Genomic DNA, 24,614 nt, shown 5'->3' on the forward strand with positions numbered 1-24,614 from the left:
CACTCTTTCTGGTTGAAATTTAAAGATGTCTCTGCACTGGAATTACACCATTAAAACACTAATCTCAATGTATGAGGAGGTAGATCCAAGTTACATTTTTCACTTTGCTGTTCATGTTGCTTTGCTGGTGAGGTGTAAGCAGAGGCACTTTTCCTCTTCAAGGTCAGAATCACAGTTTATACCTTTGTTTTGGTGCCTGAACTTGCTATTGATGTGCCATGTTCCTGCTCAGTTACTCTGAGGGAGGAGTCCATTGAACCAGCTGGGGTCTGACTGAGGTTCACGCACACAGCACAGGCCTTCATTTTTCCTGGTCATCATTGTACACGTGATGTGCTCAGCTCAACTACACTATAACTTTTATCTAGTTCCTTTTTATAACAATGACGTAATGAAATCATTACGGATGTGGTGCTTGTAAACCATATGTGAATATGGAGCCATTGCTCCTGACTGTCCTGAAGCAGCAGCTGATGGCTGGGGAAAGATTTAATATTTGCATCTTGACTGAAGCAGCAGTTTTAAACACAACTGTAGCAGATTGTGGGATCCACCTGGATAGTGAGGGGCAAGTCTCACGTATGGTTTTTTGCCAGCCAAGGGTGTAAGATGGAAAAGCTAAACCAAGTCAAGATCATTTCTATAAAAGAGCTGCTGGTGCTTAAATTAGATGCCAGACCAATGTGCTTTGGGGGCAGATCTGTTACAGGGAACAGACAAGGCCAATTTTCCAACCACGTGTATTGAAAAAGGACATGACATTTTCTTCTCAACTGGATGACTGGTTAATTTATTTTTGTTGCAAGCAGGAATTCCCTGAGACTAAAACATGACTTTTTTTGGACTGAATATTGCCTTAGATGAGGTATAGTTTGATATGCTAAAACAGAGCAAACAGGTAATTAAGTTCTTTTGTTGGAATATCCCTTGCATGGTCTGTGCTTCTCCAGTCATTACAGAATGGACAGTATGGCCTGAAACTTGAGCAGAATTTGTCTTTCATATGATAATACACCACGAGTTGCCAGGCTTATAAAAGTTAAACAATTTAAACATAAGCAAAATCAATTCACTGGGATATATAGTTGTTAACTTTTATTATTAACAGGCATTCATATACGGTGCTAAAATAATGTACCATCTGACTTGTATTTCAAACAGAAGTTGTTTCTTTGATGGAATCAATTGTTTCCCCACTCAAGGGCTTTCATGAATTCCTCTTCAGTAAAAGAAAGAATCTTGGCAGCTTCAATGTGCATCTTAAAGGGGAGAAAAAAAGAAAAAAAAAAAAAACACCTGAGGAGCAGAAGGTAAAATAGTGTAAATGACCAATGCAAAATCCTGTAAACTGGGCTAGCTGAAAGGGGCTTCAAGTCTAACCTTCTCTTGTGTCCTGTCATATTTTTCTGCAAAAATTTATAGTGTGGGGATAATGTGATAAATTTTATGCTGAACATTGCAACTGCCACTGCAGTAAAACAGGACCAGTAGCTTTTCTTAGTTCCTTGCATTGCTTTAAAAATATCTTAGTTTTAAGAGGCATGGAAATTACTGAAAATTTGACAGCTCCTGGGGCCTCTAAAGAACTGATCAATATACAGTTTAAAGCTTTTACAATCCCAGCCCTCACAAAGCCTCATTGTGCTGGTGCCTCTAATATGCCTGTCTTAGCTTTACGTGAGGATTTTTACAAATGAATGTAACACCATTAAATATTAGCAATCAGCACCAAACAAAGAGTGCTTCTACTGCCCCTTAAGAAGAAATTCCTGGAGCTGATCCCTGGTAGCTGTTTTGCCATGTGTCACACATACATCCATGATCCACTGTGGCAGTGCTCTCAGTGGATTAATGTTCCAGAGGCCAATGAACTACCTCATGCACAGAGTACATTTTAAGTCAATGCTGAATTTTTTTCGTTATCCAAATAAGCTTGGAAAAGCTAGAAAGGCCAGCCAAAATCTAAGCTACTTCTGTTAGATGAATCCCCAAGATCTCTCCTGCATCCTGTTACTGCTGGAAAAATTATTTCCCCCTGGAAATGCAGGAGCAGCCCCGGTTCCTCTTATTCCAATTCCTATATGCCTTTGTCCTGTGCTGGAGAGGTATTTCCATATCACAATTCCCAGTTCTTAGGGTAAGTATGTGTATTCTGTTACATGAAGTTCCCACTTCATGCAGAGCTGTTCTTCCTCTATGGGGGCTCAACAGTTTCCAGAGTGTTTACAAAACGTCTGGTGATCACTGCAGCACTGGAAGTGTAAATCAATTGCTCTGTGTTCTTATCTCAAAGGTTGGCCCTTCTAAGGTGTTCCTGCTCAACAAGTCACCACCACACTTGCTTTAGCTTTGTTAACAGCTTTGGTTTGAGAGCACAAAGAGAAGCACCTTCCCTCCATCCTGAAATGATGGAGGACCCATTAAACTCAGCAGAGCAATGAGGGGTGAACCCCTCCAGGATGTTAAGGTCCTGTCCAGACAAGGGTGAAGCCCCCAGCTCTGGGTGTGTCTTGTGCAGCCTTGGAAGGAAAACTAATACCAATTAGTATCCCAAGGCTTTGGTAAGTGGAAGGTGTGATAGAGCTGTAAGCTGAAAATTGCTCCACTTGGGCTCTTAGTATACACTCCTTTCACTTTAATTTGCTTTCATGTGAACTCACAGATTCTTCAAATTTCTACCATCAAAGCTCACTCGGCAGGTCTTTGCTGAAAATAGATGCTGAGAAATATCATACTGCCCATTTCAGCTTCAGCTACTAAAGAAACTGAAAGGCAGTAGTCCCTGTCCTGCCCTTCATGCCCTGAGGGAAAGCAATGGAGAGACATATGAAATGAATGTAGAATCAAAAGACTTTCAAAACAGGACCAGCTGCAAGTGCAGCATGGATGGGGACACCCATGCAGATGTCACTACAGTGCATGTGATTCAAAGTATGGATAATATTCCATTAATTACAAAAGGATGGTGAGCAATTCCCCTCCTTCAATCTAGTAAATTCACACCTAGAATAAGTGGTCTCTTTTTTTTGGTCTTTTTTTGTCTCACACACGAGGTGATCTGCACCTGGACAGAACTGTACACGTGTAGAACACCACAGAATATAAACGTGAAGAAACAATAGAGAAGGCCACTCTTGGACAACCTAGGAAGATAGTAGGTCTGAAAGGTGGTGGCTTCCTCCTGAGCAGTCACCCTGCTACAGCTGCTGATGCAACAAGCAGTTCACTGTGTGGAAACAACCTTAAAAATCTGCCATGTGCTAAAATGGATTCTACTGACACAGAACCAAAGGGAGTCACTGCAATTACCTGAACAGTATTTGTTCCTGAACAAATAGATACTTCTGGTCCTAAAGCCTGTCAGTAGTAATCCCTCATGGTGATGTTTGGTATGATGTTGATGGTATGTCTGAAGTTCCACGGGGAGTCAACTCAAAAGATCAGCCTTTGCTATACAGCAAACGTTTGCAGTGTGCACTAGTCACCATCAAACTGCTCCTCCCTTGCACTGAATGGTTCCAGTCTCAGGGCTCTAGTTTACAGAGTTACCAGACAGCAGACACATTAGCTAGAGGTTGTTAACTGAACTGTGACAGTACTCTTGTCCTTACCTTTTGTCTCTTTAAAATATCAATTAACTTTAACTGCTTTTTGAAACCAGTTATTAGCTCGCCTTTTTGTTTCTGCAGTTTCTTGTTTTCTGCTTTTAATTCTTCGATCATTTGGAGTTCTTGGTTAGCTACATCCTGCCATGGAGAGAACAGGAGAAATGCATTATTCATGGGAGTGGTGCTTTAACATGGCATTACGTAACAAAATTACAAACAGGAGCCCCATATAACATTTCTGGGGAGAAATGGGAGTAATCAAAATATTTCTGTGTCAAAACATAAAACGAGAAACAAAAAACTCAAGGATAACAGCTGTGGTTTGCCTGTGTGTGTGTTAGGGGGGTGTGTGTACCTCTCCCTTTTTCTAAACGCATGTAATTTTCTCACAAATGGGGAAATTCAAAAGGCTGCAGCTTCATTCTGTACGTTTCCTCCTCCCACACAGGTTGCAGTAGTGCTGTCTGAGGTAACTTAGCAAGCCCTTTGGTGACCTGCTCTAAGGTAATTTTTGGGACTGCCTCTATGAGACACGATAGGTAGGAACTAAACCTGATCAAGCCTTTTATCTTGTTCTAGCGTGACTGAGGGACTGCAGATTGGAACTGGTTTTAACTGTACCTTGTTACTTTGCTTCAGTTTATTCAGCTCCACTTTGTACCTTTCTGCTTCTTCCAGGGCTCTGTTTAAGCGAACTTCCGTCGCGCTCTGCCCAGCCGAGGCCTGTTTTTGTACCCGCTTGAGATGCTCTAGTTCCTATTTAAGAAGGAAAGGACAAAAATAATGGTATTTTAATTGATCCCACAGACCACACATTTTCAGCAAAGCTCACCCTTGGAAACTTGAGTCTGTAGACTTCTCTGGCTTGTCTCAATCCCTATTAATTCCACCATTAGAACATCCCCTTCTCCTTTGAAATCTTGAAAAGGGAACATTCTCATCTTTGTTTTCAACTTCTCTTAGAATAATTATGGAGCTGATCATGTCAGACCACAGGATTGACTGAAAAACCCTTGTATGCTCAGTCAGAAAAAGAGGAAAAAAATGTCAGCATGTCCAACCTGGCAGATTTTGGAAGGATGGCTAGTATTCCCAGCTGCTGCTTCCCACTTGTTCCTTTTACCTCTTTTCCGCAGATATTACTACATGCAATTACCAACAAAAATTTAAAACAACCTACTGGAGATAGGCTGAGGGTTGTAACTATATCATCTAGCAGAAAATAGTTCATCAAGAGTTTATGGCAACAATCAAAACAGCTCCCTCTTATCTCTGATTATAGTATTTCATAGTGCTGTATGTGGGGAAATGAGAAAAAGAGATCAAGATGAGGAACAGAATAATGAGATTAAAGATCAGGGAATATAGATAAAAGACAAAGTAAAGAAATAAACAGTTCTGGCAGAAAGAGCACATCTTGTCGCTTGTGAAAAAGAAATAGACTTTAAAAAAAAATTATCAAATTTTTAGTAATGAGCACAGAGACATTCTTTTAATCAAATCAGAAGAGAGAGGGGGCTTGTTGTTAACCTTTCACCCTCAGACTGCTTTGTTTCTGAGTAACTGCTCTATTTTCTCAATTCCACACCAGCTCTTGTGGTGTTTACTGTTGATTTCCACATCACTTAGCCAAGAAACACCAACTAATTGACAAGTGTGTGCAGCAAAGTCTTTACTAGAAAGTTATGACTGGAACCGGTATTTCCAGGAAGCTTTGAATCTTCTCCAAAATGCATGAAGAAAACAGGAGAGTAAGATGAATTTCACTAATCCTCCAAAATTCTATTGGTCAGTTGTGCCTCCTCCAAGAGTTCACAAAATCAGATGTTGCTTCAATATTTTAATTTCATTGCTAACCTGTCAATCTGATGGATTAAACAAGGTGGGTGAAAGTAGTCGGGCAGCAGAGCCCCCACACCACCTGGGAATGCCAATTCCTTTGCTGGAGACCGATCCCCTCTTTTCCAAAGAAAATAACCTCTTTGTCTTGTATCAAGATGATGGAGCTGTGAATAGGGCAACTAAATCTTTCAGACTCTGTATTTTTTACTCCATTAATATGAAAAGCTTTGGAATACAGCCCTTCATGCACTTAATGACCAAAAAAACCAGCCTGCATGCAATGCAAAGTACATATCAGCTAATCATATAATTAGTGGAAGATTTCTAATAATTATTTTTGTTTATTTGACATTTACTGTCATACATAACATCAAGGAGGTGGGTTTTTTTGCAAGTCATCCAGTGAGGGTATATTGTCAGATCCATTTGACTCCAAGTTTTTAACCTTAAAAATGCTTAAGAGAAGTATTTTATTTTGTAAGTAGGCAAGGTTTCTGCCAAGTTTTCAATACTTAAAGTAAAAGCTAGATTAATTTTCTCATATGATGTTTCTCTAAGAGGGGGGGAAAAAACCTACTTTGTTCTAAAACTGCATTTCCCTTTCAATCTCTGGATTTTCTCCATTGTTCTGGCACAGCTGAGGCACTTGAGTATCAGTAGGGACTGTGACACCAGAGAGCTATGAGTAGCCCTCCCAGCAGGGATTCTTTCCTCCCAGTAGCAACATACACAGGCCTGCTACCTTCAGACAGCTCAGCAACACTTGTTGGCCCCCTAAAATATCTGAAAGACAATGTTTGCCCTTCTTCAAGGCAAAATATAAAATCTCTGCATAAAGCCTTAAAAGGAATAAGAGCACAACTTTGATATTTCCTTAACCTTTATCCAACCTTATAGCTACACTGAATTAACAAGTGAGAGAGAACACAGAGGAAGGAATGTTCTTGTAGACAGGTGGGGAAAAAAGCAAGGAGAGATTATACAATTTATTCCATCAAGTAGATGAAAAAAAAAAGGGATGCAGGAAAGAAGAGGATAGACATTTTGGGGAGCATCAGAATTCAGCTGCAGATGTTCCAGCAGAAATGTTCACAGACACCAAACATCAAAGGAATTAAATTTAAAAATAACAAACTCATTACCATTTTTCAGGTAAACTGAAAACTAGGTGACAATATTTCCCTAGGCACATTTTTAAAAAGTAGCTAGGGGATCAATGAAATATTGAAAATCTAAAGAAGCTTTGGAGAGCATGTATCACAACTTAAGCCTTCTATTATTTATGTTGCAACAGAAATCACAACAAATAAAAGCCCCAAAGGCAGAGGTTACATTTATGCTGTCTCAACTATACAGAAAACTGCTACAATCAAAGTAGGAGTCTTGACAGTTTAGTGGCACAGCAAGAAGAGTTCAGGCCCATGTTTACAGGAAATTGTTTTTAAACATATGAGTAGAACTAATGTCCAAATACATCAGTTAAATCATGTGGAATAATGCTTCATACCTAAACAATAAAACAGTTTTCAGATTGCTATGTTCATGGGAGATTTCAGTGTTAATGGCAAATTGATTTTTAAGTGCCTGGTTTTGGCAGTGTGATATTTTTTACATCAGAAAAGTATGTTAAATAACTTCTGAATTAGCAGAGAACCATTCATTACATGTACCTGCCTTTTTTGCCTTCTCAGTATTTTAAAGAATTGCCACTATTTGTCATTATCATGTCTGATCAGTAACCTTGAGATATTCTAGAAAACATAACTGAGAACAATTGAAGCAACTGAGGGTGATAGAACCAGGCCAAAGAGAAGTGAGGAAAGCAACCACATTTTGGATATGGTTGCTGTACAGCAGAAGTGAATAAACTTTTCATTGCAACAGGCATCATCTAAACACTGGGATAAACTGTACAAGAGCCTGCACAGACTGTCTGAGGAAATTGTAGAAACTGACATTACAGAAGGCGCTAAGTACAGGTTAAACTTCTGTCCAGGATGGTTTGGATATAATCTGTCCTGTCTGGGTTTAGGTAAATGGACTAATCGACTTTGAAAGCCCCTTGGTTCTATTTAGTGTGAGCTGAGCTGCAGTATGGGTACTACTGCTGAATACATTTCCTAAGAGAATCAACAATCAGGGTGCCTACTTAAGAGAACCTAAAACTTCCAAGTATCTACACAGAAACTTAGAACATTTTCTTTTTAAAATTCCAGAGCTACATAATGTTAAGATGAAAGCATGCCTGAGCAGATGAAAAGGATGTCTTAGTGGAACTATGATGAGACTTTTTTAGGCTGAGTTGCTCTCTGTTTTCTCCAAATTTTTAGGTGAAATGTTCTCCTGGTTGTATTAGGTGTACTAGACAATGCCATATCTGTTGCATGATTTTGAAATCAACCTCTCTAGCTCTGAGTAATTAAAGAAAAACATGCTGCTCTTAGATGAAGGTCCAAACAAACAAAGCTGTGCATGCAGGCCATCTGCTACAAGCAAGCACAAGTACAGTTTTGCCTCTGTGGCCTGCAGCAGGAGCCAGGTTGTTTTTTGATTGATCCAGATTGGAGAGGCTGGTTTTCAAACAGTCCATTTTCAAGAACAAAGACACATCTTTTCCTATACCTGCAGAAGATAGTAATTCAAGCTGCAGTTGTTTTGGGTTTTTTCTTCAATGTTCACTAGGTTCAACAGTATACCACAAAAACTCTTATTACCAGAAGTAATTCATGACAATTATAATTAAAAGCAGAAAAACAAAATTTGCCTGCCTTTTTCCAATATTCCTTTGTGAATTTGATAGCAGTTTCTGGTTGTTTTGTTTCTTGCAGGTCTTCAACACAAGAATTTAATTTTAAAATAAAGTAATATATGATAGTAGAAGAAATGTAATTAGCAAAATACATTATTTCTTCCTTTAAAAAAAGTCATTAGACCATTTAAAATTACAATTTCTGAAAATGTTACCAGAGATTATGGGATCACGCTAATGGGATCATTGGATATGAATCTATCAAACTAGTGCAAAGAGCGTGATTTCATTTGGGGTATTTTTCCCTTTCATGAGATAAATTATAGAAATCTGTGCAATACCTTTTCTAGTGCAATGACCTCTTGCTGTAACCCTTCACATCTTTTGCTTGCTTCTTGTGACAACATTTTGTACTTCTCAAGCTGAGAATGTTGCACACTGATGGTTCGTTGCAGTCTGGCGTTTTCTTGTTCAGCATCTTTAAGCTGAGATTTCAACTTCTGATTTTCATCATCCTGTTTGACAGTAATTAGCAAAAAAAAATCAACTAAATTATTGCAAGAAAAGTTTCAATCCTTCATGATGGATTTCACAACAATTTTTAGAAAGGAAACAACTAAAACAAGCTAAAGAAACAAAACATCAATTTACCAGGACAATTCTTCAAAAAAACATTAACACTTTTCTCATTTAATTTTATGCAGTCTTTTACTTGGACCTGTCTTGTAACACTATGTAAAACATTTGATTTCTCAGAGTTCAAAGGTTTTGAGAATTATCAAAATGTTACAGAATAATATGAGTAACAGTGGCACATGGATATTTTATGACATCTTTGTGAGAATAGCTAAATGCACACATTAGGAAAAATTCTGTGAAAAAGAAGAGACTAAAATCCATTATGTTTTAGGAGATTATCTGGTTTTGACTTAAAAGCAAGCTAATGATCCAGGATACATCAAATATTCAAATTCAAGATTCTCTTAACATCAAGTGAATCCTCTATTAGCTTCATGACCTACTGGCAATGACATCCCACAGCAAGCATTATCATTTCAAGGCATTTTTCTTTTATAACCTTTTAAACTTTTTAAGTGAATACTAATGCAGATTATCCAGAGATACATTATGCCCTTCATTTCTTCAAGAAAAAGAAATCAAGGCACACGGAGAAATGGAGCTTCTATGAAAACAAGTATTTCTCTCCTGTCTTCTCAGCCCCAGGAAGACGTGCTTCTCTCCTGGGAAATAGATGAGCTGACTAACTTGCATATGACCACACACACCTCGGGAACTCACGCTTATATTTAAGACAGATTTACTGCTTCCTTATATTAACTGGACTGTGAATTGGAACAAAACCCAAAATCTATCCCAAGGCTTTGCCAATATGATTTTTATGACCTTCTGAATGCAATAGACTTAACACCAGAGAAACCAGTGCCTAAAACGATCCATTTACATACAGAGTGCCATGGGAGCAAGACAAGAGTAGGCATAAGGTTGTCCTCTGTCACTTGCTATAGGAACTGAATTCTGTAGTGGTTTTGGCATAGACTGATGAAGTTCAATATCTACTGATAAAATTATATTTGATTTGAAAGTGAAAATGTCTTTAAAATCTAATGTAACAACATTTTCTGATCACAGCATTAAAAGTATTGAAAGGCAGAAGCAAATGTATTGATAGAACTGAAATAAAATATAAAGTAGAGATATATCAAAACTTAATTCCTTCTTAGGATTTCCTCCTGATACCTATCTCAAAAAACTTATAACTCTAAATTGAAAGCTTGAGAGAAAACACAGAGGTGGTTTGCCAGATGTTCTACATGTCATCATCACATTTGGGCCTGGGGAATAGGCAGAAAACCCATTCTGAAGAGACCACAACAAAGAATAATTGTGTAAAGTGGAAAGTTAGTTCAAAAACCTTGCTTGACTACAAATGCATATAAAAGAGGTGATCCCTCTGGTAGACAGACACAAACTATTTAAGGTTTTACAGTTCAAGAGATGTTTGAACCTCACTTTAAAACATTGCCAGACAGTGCAGATCATAAAACTCACTTGTAGTACACTCTTAACAGTACAACATGTGTAACTTCACACTGCCTTAACTTCAGTCTGATCTGCCCAAACATGTAATTCCAAATACAGTCCTCTGTATCAAATGTAATCTTGAGAATGGAGAAAGCCTCATTTCTGTTTTGATTACAATAGTCAACCTACAGTGGATTACAGATCAGTTGCTTCTACACCTTTTTTCAGGGACACCCAAAGCACCTAACTAAATTTCTCAAGCTTTTTTATTTCTCATTCTGTCCTAAACATCTCCCTCCTCCTGTCACCCAGCTCTGGGTATCACTCATCTTCTCTCTGCACACTGAAAGCTGTAATTGACTGCAATTGCTTCCTCCTCCTCAGACTCTGGTAATGGTCTCCTTCCTGGCCCAGCAGTGATGGCTGGGAAACTACACCACCACAGGGTCCCTGCAGCTGGGCCATGTCTTCATTCCCAGTGTTCTTTCCTGCTTCAGATTATTTTTCATTAAGTATATTCACAAGCATTTAGCCCAAGATCATATTTGTACAGAAATCATTACCCTTGACTCTAAATTCTTAGGAAATTTTTTAAAATAGAACCTTACCTCTTAATACTTAAAAAGGAAATCTGTTGTGATTATTTCTTAAAGGGGAACATACTCCATTTCTACAGATAAGAAAACTCAGCTCTTACCATCTTCCTGCATTCACACACTACACGATCCAGCTCTTCCTGCACAACACGTGACTTTGCCTTAAGAAGCCTGACTTGAACTTCTGTGAATATAAAATTGACATTGAATATCCACAAGTACTCATTATTCAATGCAGAAAAGAAGCAACACCAATAGAAGAACTCATTTTCATCTCCTTGTTTGTAAAAGCACACTACATTGTAATTATTAAAGAGAAATAAATCCTCAGATCACTATATAAATGTAGCAAGTTTCTCATTCTTAGGCAAAGCTTTGTATAGAATTTTCCTTTTAATGACAGAACTCTACATCTTTAAAATGCGGAAGTCTCATATTTCTCAAAATTAAAACTCATTGGAAACTTGTCATACTATGCTATACATTGCAGCTGAGACTGAAGTAAAAACCCCTATATTGTAGGGTATGTCTACATTGCAACCAATCTGAAACTGCAATCCCTGTAGTTACACCCAAAGTAGTTTTAAGCTGCTCAGAAAAAGGAATTAAATGCAGACTAAAAAAGTCTCCTAACAGGCAAATACCCCTCCCACACAGTAGTCTATGCTTTTTTAAACTACACTGCTAATATTTTTCAATTAATAGTTTAAAATTCAATCCATTTCATCAGAAGTTTTTTTTTTTTCCCAAATGAAGTACTTGCTTGCTCTTGGACAGCTAGGAAACATACCACTGTCATGGCAAAAGAAGCTGTGTGTGAACAGTATGTGCTTTTACTCCCTATTCCCCAGCATTTCCCCAGATCATTCACAAGGAACTCCCTGTGTGAAATTCCACTGGCACAAAGCATGGAAACAATATGAGGATCAAGATGAGCAATACAGAAATAACCACTATTCACAGTTGGTACAAGAGGAAAAGAATAAAGTGGAGGAGTATGTGGAGCTGAACATGAAAGGGTGGATGAGCACGTGTTCATTTGCTGTCACAGGAATTCTCCCCTTATCAATTGGCAACTGCAGCTTAAGTTATAACTCTGCAGAGGCAAATCATAAATAGGAATTAGGAAAACACCACCAAAAAATAAGATACAGACTGACTTTCTTTCCTCCTGTTACAACTGTGTGAGCTTCTGGTAACTAGTGGCTCTCCTGAGATGGATATTATATTGAAGCCATCAAGTTCAACGCTCTTTCATGTACTTCCATACGATATAGTTGTTTGATTTTCTTCATAAAATATATTGTAGTTTGGCATTCACAATATCCTGTAGGAATGAGTTGGCTAATTTATTTATGCATTATGTGAAAGAAAAATGCTTTGTATAGCTTGCTTTAAATCAAATTTGATGTGGCATTTACTAGTGTTTGCATTACAAAGATACACCTTTCCTTTTCCCATTGCTGTTTTCATTGCAGACTATTTCACATTGACCTCAGTTGTTTTGTTTTCAAATTGAAAATTGAAATTCACATTGTTCCACACTTCTAATTGCAGCTATAGACTCTTTCCTGCATCTTGCCTGGTTCTACATCCTGGTTTTGAGATGGACTGTGCAGAACTGTGTCTTATACACAAGACAGGGTAGAAAAATTTCACTGTTGCATGATAACAGTACTTTTTCTTTTTCCCATTGTCTTCTGAAGGATTTTTAACAGTTTGCCTTTTCCACTGTGAACAAGCAGTAAGTTTATGCTTTTGGAGATGTCTTAATTAGTAATAACTAAAGCAAATCTAACTCAGACGTAGGTGTATAAATTGACCAAAACAATTGACATTGTTTTTTCTATCAGCATTACTCTGCACTCTTTAGTGCTGGACATAAACCTCCATTCTACCACCTTTCTCAATACTGTAAGATTCTTCTACAACACTTCAGTGTCATTTTTAACTATCCTAATATAATAATTTCAAATACAGGTTTCTTTACCAGCTATCATTACATTTTTCCACATTATTTTTCTGTATATTGAACAATGTGAGCTCCATGACAGATCACTCTAGGACTATCCCACTACCCACAAAAACTGGTTGTTTCTTTCTTCTTTTACTCAGATATTAGTCCACAGACAAATTCTCTTCTGGCTTAGACAGCTGTGTGTCATTAAGAGCACTTAGTAGTAAACCTTGTTGAAAATCCAAGAGCACAACCAGAACCAGATGAGCCTTAGGAGGTGTATTAGTTTGAATTCTCACACGAGGTAAAGATAATTAAACAATTAGCTTCCTAATTGGTCAATATTAATTGCCTAATGAGGCTGATAAGGGGGAGAGGAATCATTTATGAGGATGGTCTCAGGTTATGGTAAAGTGTATTTGAGCAACTTGACTATCCTGCAAGTAAGGACAGGAGCCTTTAACTCCTGAGATAACCTGAATATTAACAAGAAGTGAGACAAATGATTCAGGTATGTTGTTCATATGTGTAAGGGTACATTAGATAAAAATTGAGCTTACTTTTCAGCCCTTTAAATATCTGTGTGCTTCTGTCATTGCTTTTTACTGCAGAGTTGAGTTATAACCCATGTAAACTGCTCCTGAGAAAAACAGTGTAAGCTACTGTGTTGGCAGAAAAACAGCTGCCCTGTGATAACCTGTGATCATGAAATAAAGATACAGAGCCTAAGTTCAGGAAGGTGCAGAAAGCTTAGGAAAAGGATAATGGAGCCTTATCAGCACATGGGCCGAAGAAACCCAGCATGGGCACATGAGCCTAAGGAATCCCTTACTAGGAGATTCCCATGAAGGGATCAGCCCAACCTGTAACAGGGGCTATTTAGTATCTACATCTGCTTCCTTGTGTGAACACTAATGTGTGCAGTGTGCTCTGCAGTAATGTATTTAGCATGTTGAGGAGGCACTCAGAGTGTTCTAAATAGTCACTATAAATCTTAAAAAAAAATTAAAAAAAATAAATGCAGGGTATTTTAATTTCATTTTATCATGAGTTGCATAAATAATTCTCAGTACTCAAATATGTGCCATTGGTCCACAAGACCAAATCACTAGACACCCATCACTTCCTGAGCCACCTTGAATTTATTTGGTGTTAACTGCTTGAAAGAGTCCAGAGTAGAGCTACAAAGATGATTAAGGGAGTGGAACATCTCCCTTATGAGGAAAGGCTAAGGGAGCTGGGTCTCTTTAGCTTGGAGAAAAGGAGACTGAGGGGTGACCTCATCAATGTTTACAAATATGTAAGGGGTGAGTGTCAGGGAGATCGAGTTAGGCTTTTCTCAGTGATGACCAGTGACAGGACAAGGAGTAATGGGTGCAAATTGGAGCATAGGAGGTTCAAGATGAATATCCGAAGAAATTTTTTTATTGTGAGAGTGACAGAGCCCTGGAACAGGCTGCCCAGGGAGGTTGTGGAGTCTCCTTCACTGGAGACATTCAAAACCCACCTGGATGCGTTCCTGTGTGATGTGCTCTAGGTGACCCTGCTCTGGCAGGGGGGGTTGGACTAGATGATCTTTCAAGGTCCCTTCCAACCCCTAGGATTCTATGATTCTATGAAGCTTCCTATGCAGTCCAAAGCAATTTCTTTTTATTTCAGGAACAAGAAACTATAAAAAAAGATGAGGATCTATTTGGGGAGACTTAGTAACAGAAGACTTGTACTGAATTCCATGAGGTTAGAAATCAAGCTGTTTCTGTGTCAGCATGTCTGCTGACATCAAGCTGTTAGATTAAAAGGAGAGGTTTGGGGCATTTTGTACTACTGCAGTGAATCTCTGACTTCATGCTTGCGTTGGCACTTCAAGATTCTACATAAGCCCACTTTTATCATGCTAGAGCCAAGAAGACAGATGTGCACTAAGTCTTTAGGTTCACTGGTAAACTCTGCAGCCCCTGTCCTACTGTATTTCTAGGACAAACATAAATACACCATTTGGATTGTTTGAAGTTGGAAAGTATCTGGATGATTCTCATTCAAGCACTGTAGCTGAAACATTACTCCATTTAAACCACTTGCTGAGATCCACAGCACTGATGTGAGGAAAGGCTTTTCCTTCTAAAGGCAGGATCTGTGCAAAGGACTGAAGGTTATCTTTCTGGAAATACAAGCTTAGCATTGTGTATTTCTGTTTTTCCAGTGAAATGAATAAAATGTTATGCACAGAGTCAACATATGTAGCCAATCAAATGTTTTCCTACAGAGGTGAAAATCCAGATAAAAACTCACTTTTCCCCATGATAATTCATATGTGACCTAAACTTCCTCTAGGGCTACGTAAAGAAGAAAAACCTTCCTTTCCTTTTAATTTAAGGGCTTGAGAAATTTCTCTGTAATTTCAAAAAAAACTCTTCTGTTTTCCCCAGGAGAAGCCATTTCTAACAGTTAGAAAGCAAGGAAAAGAAGTCCTTAACCATGGGAGGAAACCTACCTGCTCCGATTTCATCTCCAAAGCTTGGAAGAATATCATCATCTGGACAATCTGGTAAGCCTCCTCTCTCTACTTCTTCTTCAATTTTGTTTACTGGTTTTGTTAAAGAGAAATCTAGATAGTCCTCCAGTACTGCAACATCATCAGCACTTTGTTCTTCCTGGTTTCTTACTTTTGAACTAAAAAAAAACAAATGCTAGATTTTAAATTTATAATACAAAAAATAAATTACAAAAATACAGGTTATTTGCTATTTTTAAGAGTATACAGAGTTATTTACCTCATAAAACATCATTGTTTGTATTCATATGAAAGATGCATTGATGGCAATTTCTCATTTTCTTTAAGATACTTTTAATGTAAAAGAAACAGATGAATGTTCTCTTGCCTTTAGCTGCTGTCCTCTAAAATTCTGCTGGTTTCTCCCCTTCATGATCTTTCGAGGTCCCTTCCAACACCTAGGATTCTATGATTCTATGATTCATGTTAACTTTTCTAGAACTCTGTCCTCTCTAGCTCTACTCCTTCCTTAATATCACAATTTCTGTATCATTATGCCTAGTCTAGGAAACTTCATGGATTCTGGAAGTTCCATACCAAAGCGTTCATAAAACACAAGCTATGTGAAACATCTGCTACACAGGTTATCTCCTCAGCTTTTGTTTGTAAAGAGATGTTAGCTCTCACAGGATCTGAAGCTCCTAAATTCTTATTACAATATATCCTCATCCCAATGCAGCCTCCAAACTCCCCCTAGGTGCTAATTTCTCCCACTACTTTGGCTTCACCCTGCACATCCTGCATCTGCACTTCTAAATCTTACAATGTGGTGTCAGCATGACAGCCTCCCCTAACTGGCCAAGGGAGCTACAAAGGGTTCCCAAGTGACTCCCAAATCCTCAAAGAGAGCTTCAGCTTATTCAGATCCATGTTCTTCCACCTTGTAGACAATTTTCATCCTGTATTTGTCCCTATCTTGTGGCAGTTTTAATTTGCCCCCAAAATTTTATGCATTTCTCTAGTCTCCTCTTTTGCCCAGATCTCCTTTTACATTATTGAATTTGCCATCTACAGAGCTTCAGATTTTCAGCTTGAAACCCCTGAAAGCTGTGGTGTTACTATTGACTCCTTCTTGTCATGTGAGCCCAAGATCCACCAAAACAGGGGAGACCCTTGAGGGCCTCATGTTTTCTATCACAAGTCTGATCCCAAATCAGTCTGCACCACCTAGGTGTACTCTCTCAGGGTGCCTCAGAGGATGTATTTCCCACACATAGGCTCATTAGGCATCCTTCCATTGAAGGAGTTAACAGACTTTCACTGCCAGCCTTGAGAAGTGCTTAAGCAAAAAGCAAGAGTTTCATTGCAATATTAATCACACACCTTCACTAGTACTTTTTGGTGGTTGATGCAAGTAAACAGAGACAGCTGCATGGTGGGGCTCACTGAGGAGGGCCAAAAGCTTGATACATTTATTTATACAAATATATATACACATGCACACATGAAGAAAAATAACTTGATAGACAAAAATAGCAACTAAAAATGCTTTATTACAAAAAAAAATAAATGTGTATAATATACCTTGAAGTTGGTCTTTTCCCCTTGCTTCCAGAGGATGGTCTGTTCTGAGCCATGGGCACGGAAGCACATTTCTTCTTGTTTGCCAGCTGCAATTTTTTTTGGGAAGTAGTGATTTTTTATTTTATTTTTTTTTAATTAGTTAGGAATTACATTTTTCTAGTAGTTTTTGTGTTTTGTTTTTTTTCTTTCATATACTCAGACTCAAGGATACTTTTCAAAGTTTGCTTTTCAAACTTTCAGAAGCATAATTTTCCCCTTTTATCTGTATTTGTCTTTATCTTGCAACTTTTGTGTCCATATGCCCAAGTTATAATACATCCTGTAGTCATTTGTTTGTGGGAGTTTTTGCATGAAACATGGTGCTCAGCTATTATCAAGATATTAACTATTAGACTGACAACAGAGTGTATTTCTTTGACAAACTTTTATCATACCTTCAAATACATGCTATTTTTATGCATTGTTTTAATTTCATAAATTCCCTTTAAATAATAAATTTCCTTTAAAAAATTTCTTATAAAATCTAACAGTATTTTTTTTTGCTTTCACTCAAATACTCTTCAAAAATTAGGCTGCTTTTTTTTTTGGTTTTTTTTGTTGTTTTTTTTTTTTTTACACTGTATTCTGATAAAAAACTGAAGACAGTATTTTGGAAGCTTTAGCTCACCTCTTAAAAAATTCAGTGTAATTGTAATTAGAGACTATTAAGTTGGTTCCTAATCTCACTCTCCTTTTCCCATTATGTTTCCCTTCCTGTATTTGGTTATTTTGACTACTTGTTTATTATTACATCTAGAAGACAGCAGTACTGCCCTTAGTATTATACTGGTGGGGGAGGGAAGGGAAGAAAGGAAGAAATTACTTATGTTCTAACATTTTTCACTTGGGCAACTTAGTTTGATGTTCAAAACTCTGAACAATTCTGTCAATGCTTCACAGTCAAGAAAACTTAGGACACAAAAACTAAACATGATGTAAGTCCACTTAACCACCTGTGGCACTGAGAAACCCACTGTCCCTGTGGCACTGCTTTGAGTATAATTTCCTTTTGGCTTCCCATCCATTAAGTGGGAACATTAAGTGTAGCACAGCCTCAAAACCAGAAGTAATATGTGGAAATTATATTAGAAGAGAAATTAACGAAAATAGTTTTGTCTCTGATACCTTGTCATGTAAGTGTGTAAGAGATGAAACTCCAGGACAGAGTGGATCTCTGCAGCAAAATAAAATAAAATTAATTCACTGAGAATGTATTAAAAAATAAATATTTTACAATAAAAAATTCAATTCCCTCATCAGATTCAGGAGAAAAACATTTTATATGTCTAGAATAAACAATACAGCTAAGGTGGGATGACAGACTAAGTTCAATCATTAATTCAGTTTCATGCTCTGTCTTTGCATTCGACCCCATTTTCTGGTGAGTCCAGGGTATCTAATACAATAGTTTACTTATGTACCACATTCAGAATCTCATCTCTTGCAATTCAGGCAATGGCTGCAACTGTTGGCTTATTGGATCAGTGATTCCCTGCAGGGAAGTGAGGGAGTACTTAGCCAGTATGCAGAGTGTTATCAGCTCCAACAAGACAGGCTGACAATCCATTACCAAAGATCACCAACAGCTCAGTGCTTAATACGCCTACCTGACATACAAATCCCTCAGCTAATACAAAGAAAATGGAGATAAAAGCCAGTGTCCTCTACATCCTAAGAGGGAACGTGATTGGATGCTCAGATTGACTGTTGTCAAGTCAATTGATAGGGACTATCAAGCGAATATGAGCTGGAAGCAATTTATAAATTAAGCCTCACAGAATTTTCTCTGAAATACATATCACAAATATTGTATCCGTTTTACAGATGGGAAAAAAAAAAAAAGCTTTCTTAACTGCTTATTTGGCTGAAAACCATGCTTCTTAGTAACTGAACTTCAAGTTAAATGATTATTTTTAAAATCTGCTGGAAACAAGCAGAAAGTTTTAGCATGGTGTGTATTATTCTTGTTATATATGTAATTTTTTATTTCAGAATTATTTATGTGAATGTTATTGCACTGAAAGGCTACTTTCCCCCCACCCTTTATATATTTTTTTTCTTCAGTTAAAATGCTGGCTTGTAAAAGATTTGGAATACAACTTAAATTTCAGACATCAAGTCTCTTCAATTTTTTGCCCAGCTGATTTGAGCAAATGTTTACATGTTGCCTTTAAATACTTCACAGACAACCATTCATCAACAAGAATTATCTGCACAAAGCTCCAGATTTTATTAATCCAAAAAAAACCCAACCCAGCCCAAACTGGAGAAATCGTCTGTGTGTGGCTGGCAACAGACTTCAAGAATAGGATGATTAGTTTTTGTCTATTTACCCTATTTTCCTCATGCTTCCTTCCTATTGGCTAGCTTTGGAAGCATGCAGAAGGTGAGGATTTGCTGCCACACAAATAGCTGTTGTGTTATTCTGAAATACATGAAAATACAACATTTTCTATACTCAAGAAAACAATCTGTTGTGTTGGTTTTTTTTTTTTCCATTAACGAACTAGTTTGTTTCCTACTGTATTTGTTGTCTCAGGGCCTCCTTTTTTTTTTTTTTTAAAGCAACAAAAGAACAAAGCAAAAAAAAATGAACCCTCACTTTTCACTAAATTCCTCAAACTTGTTTAGCCTTAATGTTTTCTTTTCTCTTCCCCATACATAACAACACATTTTTAAAGCCAAATAATACAGTGAAATCGATTTGTAAATCCTGAAAAAGTATACAATAAGTAGCTAGAGCATGGTGGCAACACTGAAGCAGCAGCTAAGGTTTACCAATCCCATCTCTGCATGTAAACACGAGATGCATGTGCATGAGAAACCCCTTTGTGTTTGCTAATCCTATTCAAAGCCTATAGCAAGGCTGCCCATGCGCGAACAGCTCCCATCGCCATGAGCCTGGCAAGGCTCTGAAGAGTGAAAGTGTAAACAAAAGCTGATTTCAATGCGGTGCCACTGGAGCTGCTTTGTCTTTACGGAATTCAAGCTTCTCTACAAAAATTGTGCTATAAAAGCTCCAAGAATATTTATTTAAAAATATAAACTGACGTGGAGAGAGACTTAAATATTTGTTGTCTTTTTTAATTTCTTTTTTATTTGCTTACTCTTTTTTTTTTGTCTTAACGTATCTTTTTCCCCTGATACTTCCTACTCCCTTGCTTAGGTTTCTTCCCTTCTTTCCAGTTGCTTTAGTATTCATTCTCCTTAAAGGAATCAGTGTCAATTTCAAGTGTGTATTTAAAAAAAATCTGAAGTGCTTCCTTTAGATTTACGGCCTCTCTGCTTTCACAATTTTGAAAGAAAAAAAATTAAATATTAAATACTTGGAACTAATCTAATTGAATGGCCTCAATGTTCACTCATGGATAATCAGTGTGTCTAATTCCTAGTACACATTTCTATTTTATTTCACTACAGCATGGGATTTCAATTCTTCTCTCACGTAAATGTTTACCAGAACAGACTATGGTTGTTGCAGGTGTTTTAATTTATGTAGGTAGTTGGTAGATCAGCTGCTACTCTGAGATGTTAATTGCCAACATTTTTTAAAATTCTGCCAGCATTCCCAGTTATTTTAAATGCATACCACCAAAGCTTTTGTTGGGCTGAATCCTCCCAATCATGTTACTCCATAAAACAGCCTTATAGCTCAACTCCAGTGTGAAGTTTCTTAGACATCTGTCTACTGCCCAAAATGCATCTAACAGAACCTAAAACTAAAGCCAGATCCAGAATTTTCTGCAAAGCAGGATTACACTGATAACATGTGGAGGTTTTTGTTTTGTTGTTTTTTTTTCCCTGTACAACTGACAGATATGGCTTTAAAATAGCTCAGGAACAATTGTAGCTATAGTAGCAAACTTTTTCTGTCACACACTTCCTGCCACACCTTTTTGTGTACTCAAAAACCCTTTTACATTCATAAAACTCCTCACTTTTTGTTTTTGCGTTTAGTCTGCACAAAAGTAACTATTTGATCATAGAATGGTTAAGGTTGGAAGGGACCTTAAAGATTATCAGGTTCCAACCTCCCTGCCATGAGCAGGGACACTTCACACTAGACCAGGCTGCACAAGCCTCATTCAGCCTGGCCTTGAACACCTCCAGGGACAGGCACCAACAACCAACCTCCCTAGGCAACCCATTCCAGTTCCTCACTACCCTTATAGTGAAGAATTTCTTCCTAGTATCTAACCTAAATCTCCCCTCTTTCAGTTTAAAAACATTACCCCTTGTCCTATGACTGCTCTCTCTGGTTAAAAGCCCCTCTTCAGCTTTCCTGTAGCCCCTTCAAGTACTGGAAGGTGCTATAAGGTCTCCCCAGAGCCTTCATTTCTCCAGACTGAATAGACCTAACTCCCTCAGCCTGTCTTCATAGCAGAGGTGCTCCAGCTCTTTGATCATCTTTGTGGCCCTTCTCTGGACCTTCTCCAACATCTCAATGTCTTTCCTGTGGGCTTTCCTGAGGGCTGCAGAGCTGTATGCAGTATTTCAGCTCTCTCCCAGCTGCAGCTTAACATTTGAAGGACCTTGTAGTCTGGCCCTGTATCTTTCTTATCCAGATCAGTGAATACATAAATTTAGGAACCCGCCAGATCAGATCCTTGATAATCTGTGTATTAGTCTATCTTAAATTCACCTACTTCCTGCACTGTCAATATATAGACCCTTGAACAATTAAGTAAGTAATAATGCCTCTGAACAACTAAGCCAATAGGGCTGTGCATCCATTCTATAGAGCTAACAGGTCTGAACACACTGCCCCAACCCCAGAGCTGTCCTTGTGGTCACACAGGCCAAAGCTATGCCGGCCTCGGATGTGTAATGATAGCCGGGTTCCAGAGGGTGGCAGCTCAATGTTTGTCTGTCCTGGGGGGTTGTGTTTGTTCTATTATCAAGCACTTCCTGTCCCAGGAACGTTTAGGCCAAGTTAAATGCGAAACAGTATCTATTTCTGTGCTTTGCCAGCTGAAGTGGTTAAAAAACATCTAGAGCTGAGTGTCTACTGGTTTGCACAGTAAAGAAACATGTTACTTAACTTGCTTTTTTACAGATGCCAGAAATATAGTTAGTATCCCAGATATGACATTTCAGCAAAATTAAGCCTTCCTTGAAAAAACAAGGAACTACACTTACTGAGTATTGATTGTTTCAAACAATAGGAAAAAATTTAGACTCCACCAATCTAGTGTGCTGCAAAGGTAAAAGAGGAGCATGACTAAGACACAAGTCAGGGTGCAAAGGATCAATGAGAAAGATTCCCTGCAAATTATATCCAGCAGTTGTAAAGCACATACCTCTGTCTGTCATCTTCATATGCCTTAGTCTGTGCTGAAACTGGTCTAGATAGTATCTCCTGCTGGCCTTTCTTTATTTAAAAAAATAATAATAATGAAAAAAAAATGCAGCAGTCAGTTTGGGGGGACTATAATCCATCAAATAAGTATTTGTAAATCACAGATCACAACAACTATAGTCTATTATGGGAAGAACTTCTCAAACACAGGAAAGGTGGCTAAAAATTAAAAGGCCATTGCTATCCCTGAGCATTTATTTCTGTTCCACAATATGTAATTGCCCCTTGCCTGTAAAACTTTTGCCCAGCTTCACATCATCTGAGATGCTGTAACCCTTCCTCCTTTTTCTCTGAAATACAGGAGTAGCAAATGCACAGCAGGTGGAAGAAATTTTCAGGTTTTCCATATTGCACAATAATCCTTAAAAATAAATCTTTATTCATGCCATATGACCATAATTGGACACTGATATATGTACTTTAGAGAACAATTTAGTCTGAATGTTCAGATAGCTTCTATGTTGCTAAGTTACAGTTAGAAAGCATAATCCAGAATAAATGCAGTTGTCCTCTTTGGCATTTGTTTTTTTGTTATGGTGTTTTTGATTTTTGGTGTAGTTTTGGTGGTTTTTTTAAAACTTAAGACTGATTTTCTTTTGTTGTTAATTGTATATCTGTGCAATCTGGCAGTGCCATGTGGTATATATTAAGTGTCCTAAGAGTATTTGATCGTCTGCTGTATTTAGAGAAGGAAAAAAAAAAGATTGGTTTTGTTGTTGCTGTTTTTTAAGGAAAGGGACTAGATGCTATTTTGGATGCTTCATCTGCTTCTGTTCAAATGCCAAGCAGTTAGCCTCAGCTTACCACAGCTCAGGAGAAGAATGTTTCCACAGGACATAAAAATGAAGGGAAACAGTAGGGAAAGTGCATATAAGTATAGCTTTCCAGAAGACTGAATAATTTGCTTTTAAAGTCTTACTTATTTCACTGGGTCCACTTATAATGAATGCATCTAACATGCAGAACAACTTCTCCAAACTGTTTTGGGTACAAATGATACCTCCCCCATTCCCTTTCTTTAATTTCTCCAATTTTCATATAAAACTTTTATTTGGTGCATAGCCACAGCAATGTTAAAAGATAAAACTGACAATAAACAGGAAATTCTTCTAAGCAGTTTTCTTACTAACTGCATATTTTCTATTTATGTTGCTTATTCTCTGTATTTCTTCCAGCTTGAACAATGTAGATCCTATTTCACTGGGATGTTACTGCAACAGTACCTGGTTTTAAAATACTATTTGTTTTTATTTCAGACATAAAACTGCCTTCAGGTATTTTCCTTAAACATCATAAAGAAGTTTATGTGGTTTTATATAGAGCTGTACACATACTCTATGCATCTCTATGAACATCTACCTACCAGATGAAATTGTAACTTCTTTTGGATGTTTTCTTAGTAGAAGTTTACCATTTTTAAAAAAAAAAAAAATAAAAAAAAAATATATAAAGCTTAGATTGCATTTGACACCAAAATACTCGTAGTTGTCATGGTCTAAATAATTTCTTTTGAAACTTGACTCTGTGTGCATGTGAACCAAGGCTATGTTATGTGCCTGCATAACCTACTCACCATTACTTCTTCAGCCTGACGCATCAGTTTTTCTGTTTTTGCTTCTAATTCTGCATTCAGTCGCCTGAAAGAGCAAGAATGCTTGTCACTGACTTTGTGAAAGATTCAGGAGAGATAAATGGGAGCATGGTAGTGTCTCTGCCTGAAATAAGTGAAATTTTAATAAATCCTAGAAAGGAGCACTGAAATATATACCAGGGTATTAACAAAGTTGAGTTTCAATTGTTTCCTGGGTTTCTGTCAGATCAATGGTAATAAAACACCTATAGCCATTAAACAGTTAGGTTTAGCCTGTAATTATGGGAGGTAAAGGGTGTCCTTATTTTTGGCCATGTCATCGCTTAATGCACATTTTACTCCTTTCTTTTCTCAACACTGTTCTTCAAGGCCCTTGCCCTGGGTATACCCAGCAGCAGGGGCTGGGGAAGGAGTCATGTACTATTACATTTCTTGATCACTTAGTTAAAATGCGTTGCTCTACATACGTACAGGTTAAAATAAGCTTGTGTTCTTGCAGGCCTCCCTTCCTAGTTTTTCAGGCAGTGCCCGAGTTTCTGAGGCACAGCTCCCCCCTCGCAGGGCCTGGCAGGTAACAGCCCGCGCTTTTAAACCTGCTTTCACTGCATTTGTCACAAGCTTTAGAACTTTCAAGGTTTTTTTAACGGGCTTAAGCACTTATATATTCATAATTTACAGGTAACGTCAGTGTTTTAAACACAGAAAAAGCCCGTGTCCAGTGCTGCGGGACGGGGCGAGGCCCAGGGCCGCAGCCC

At 37.9% G+C, this 24,614-nt stretch overlaps 1 protein-coding gene across 1 annotated transcript in view; it reads right to left on the bottom strand.

The window, feature by feature from the left end:
* Positions 1–1,181: 1,181 nt before the first annotated feature.
* TEX9 (testis expressed 9) overlaps positions 1,182–24,614 on the bottom strand; it is a 53,074-nt gene continuing 29,641 nt past the window's right edge. The window contains exons 2-11 of the mRNA XM_009994538.1: positions 23,842–23,905; positions 22,210–22,280; positions 18,035–18,083; positions 16,871–16,956; positions 15,287–15,465; positions 10,940–11,022; positions 8,541–8,714; positions 4,230–4,364; positions 3,612–3,746; positions 1,182–1,259 (exon numbers count right to left, since the gene is read on the bottom strand). Coding sequence (XP_009992840.1) covers positions 1,182–1,259; positions 3,612–3,746; positions 4,230–4,364; positions 8,541–8,714; positions 10,940–11,022; positions 15,287–15,465; positions 16,871–16,956; positions 18,035–18,083; positions 22,210–22,280; positions 23,842–23,905 — 1,054 coding nt within the window. The remainder of the gene's footprint in view (positions 1,260–3,611; positions 3,747–4,229; positions 4,365–8,540; positions 8,715–10,939; positions 11,023–15,286; positions 15,466–16,870; positions 16,957–18,034; positions 18,084–22,209; positions 22,281–23,841; positions 23,906–24,614) is intronic.

This window comes from Chaetura pelagica, unplaced genomic scaffold, assembly GCF_000747805.2.
Source record: "Chaetura pelagica isolate M959 unplaced genomic scaffold, ChaPel_1.0 scaffold222, whole genome shotgun sequence".
In the NCBI taxonomy this organism is placed as follows: domain Eukaryota; kingdom Metazoa; phylum Chordata; class Aves; order Apodiformes; family Apodidae; genus Chaetura; species Chaetura pelagica.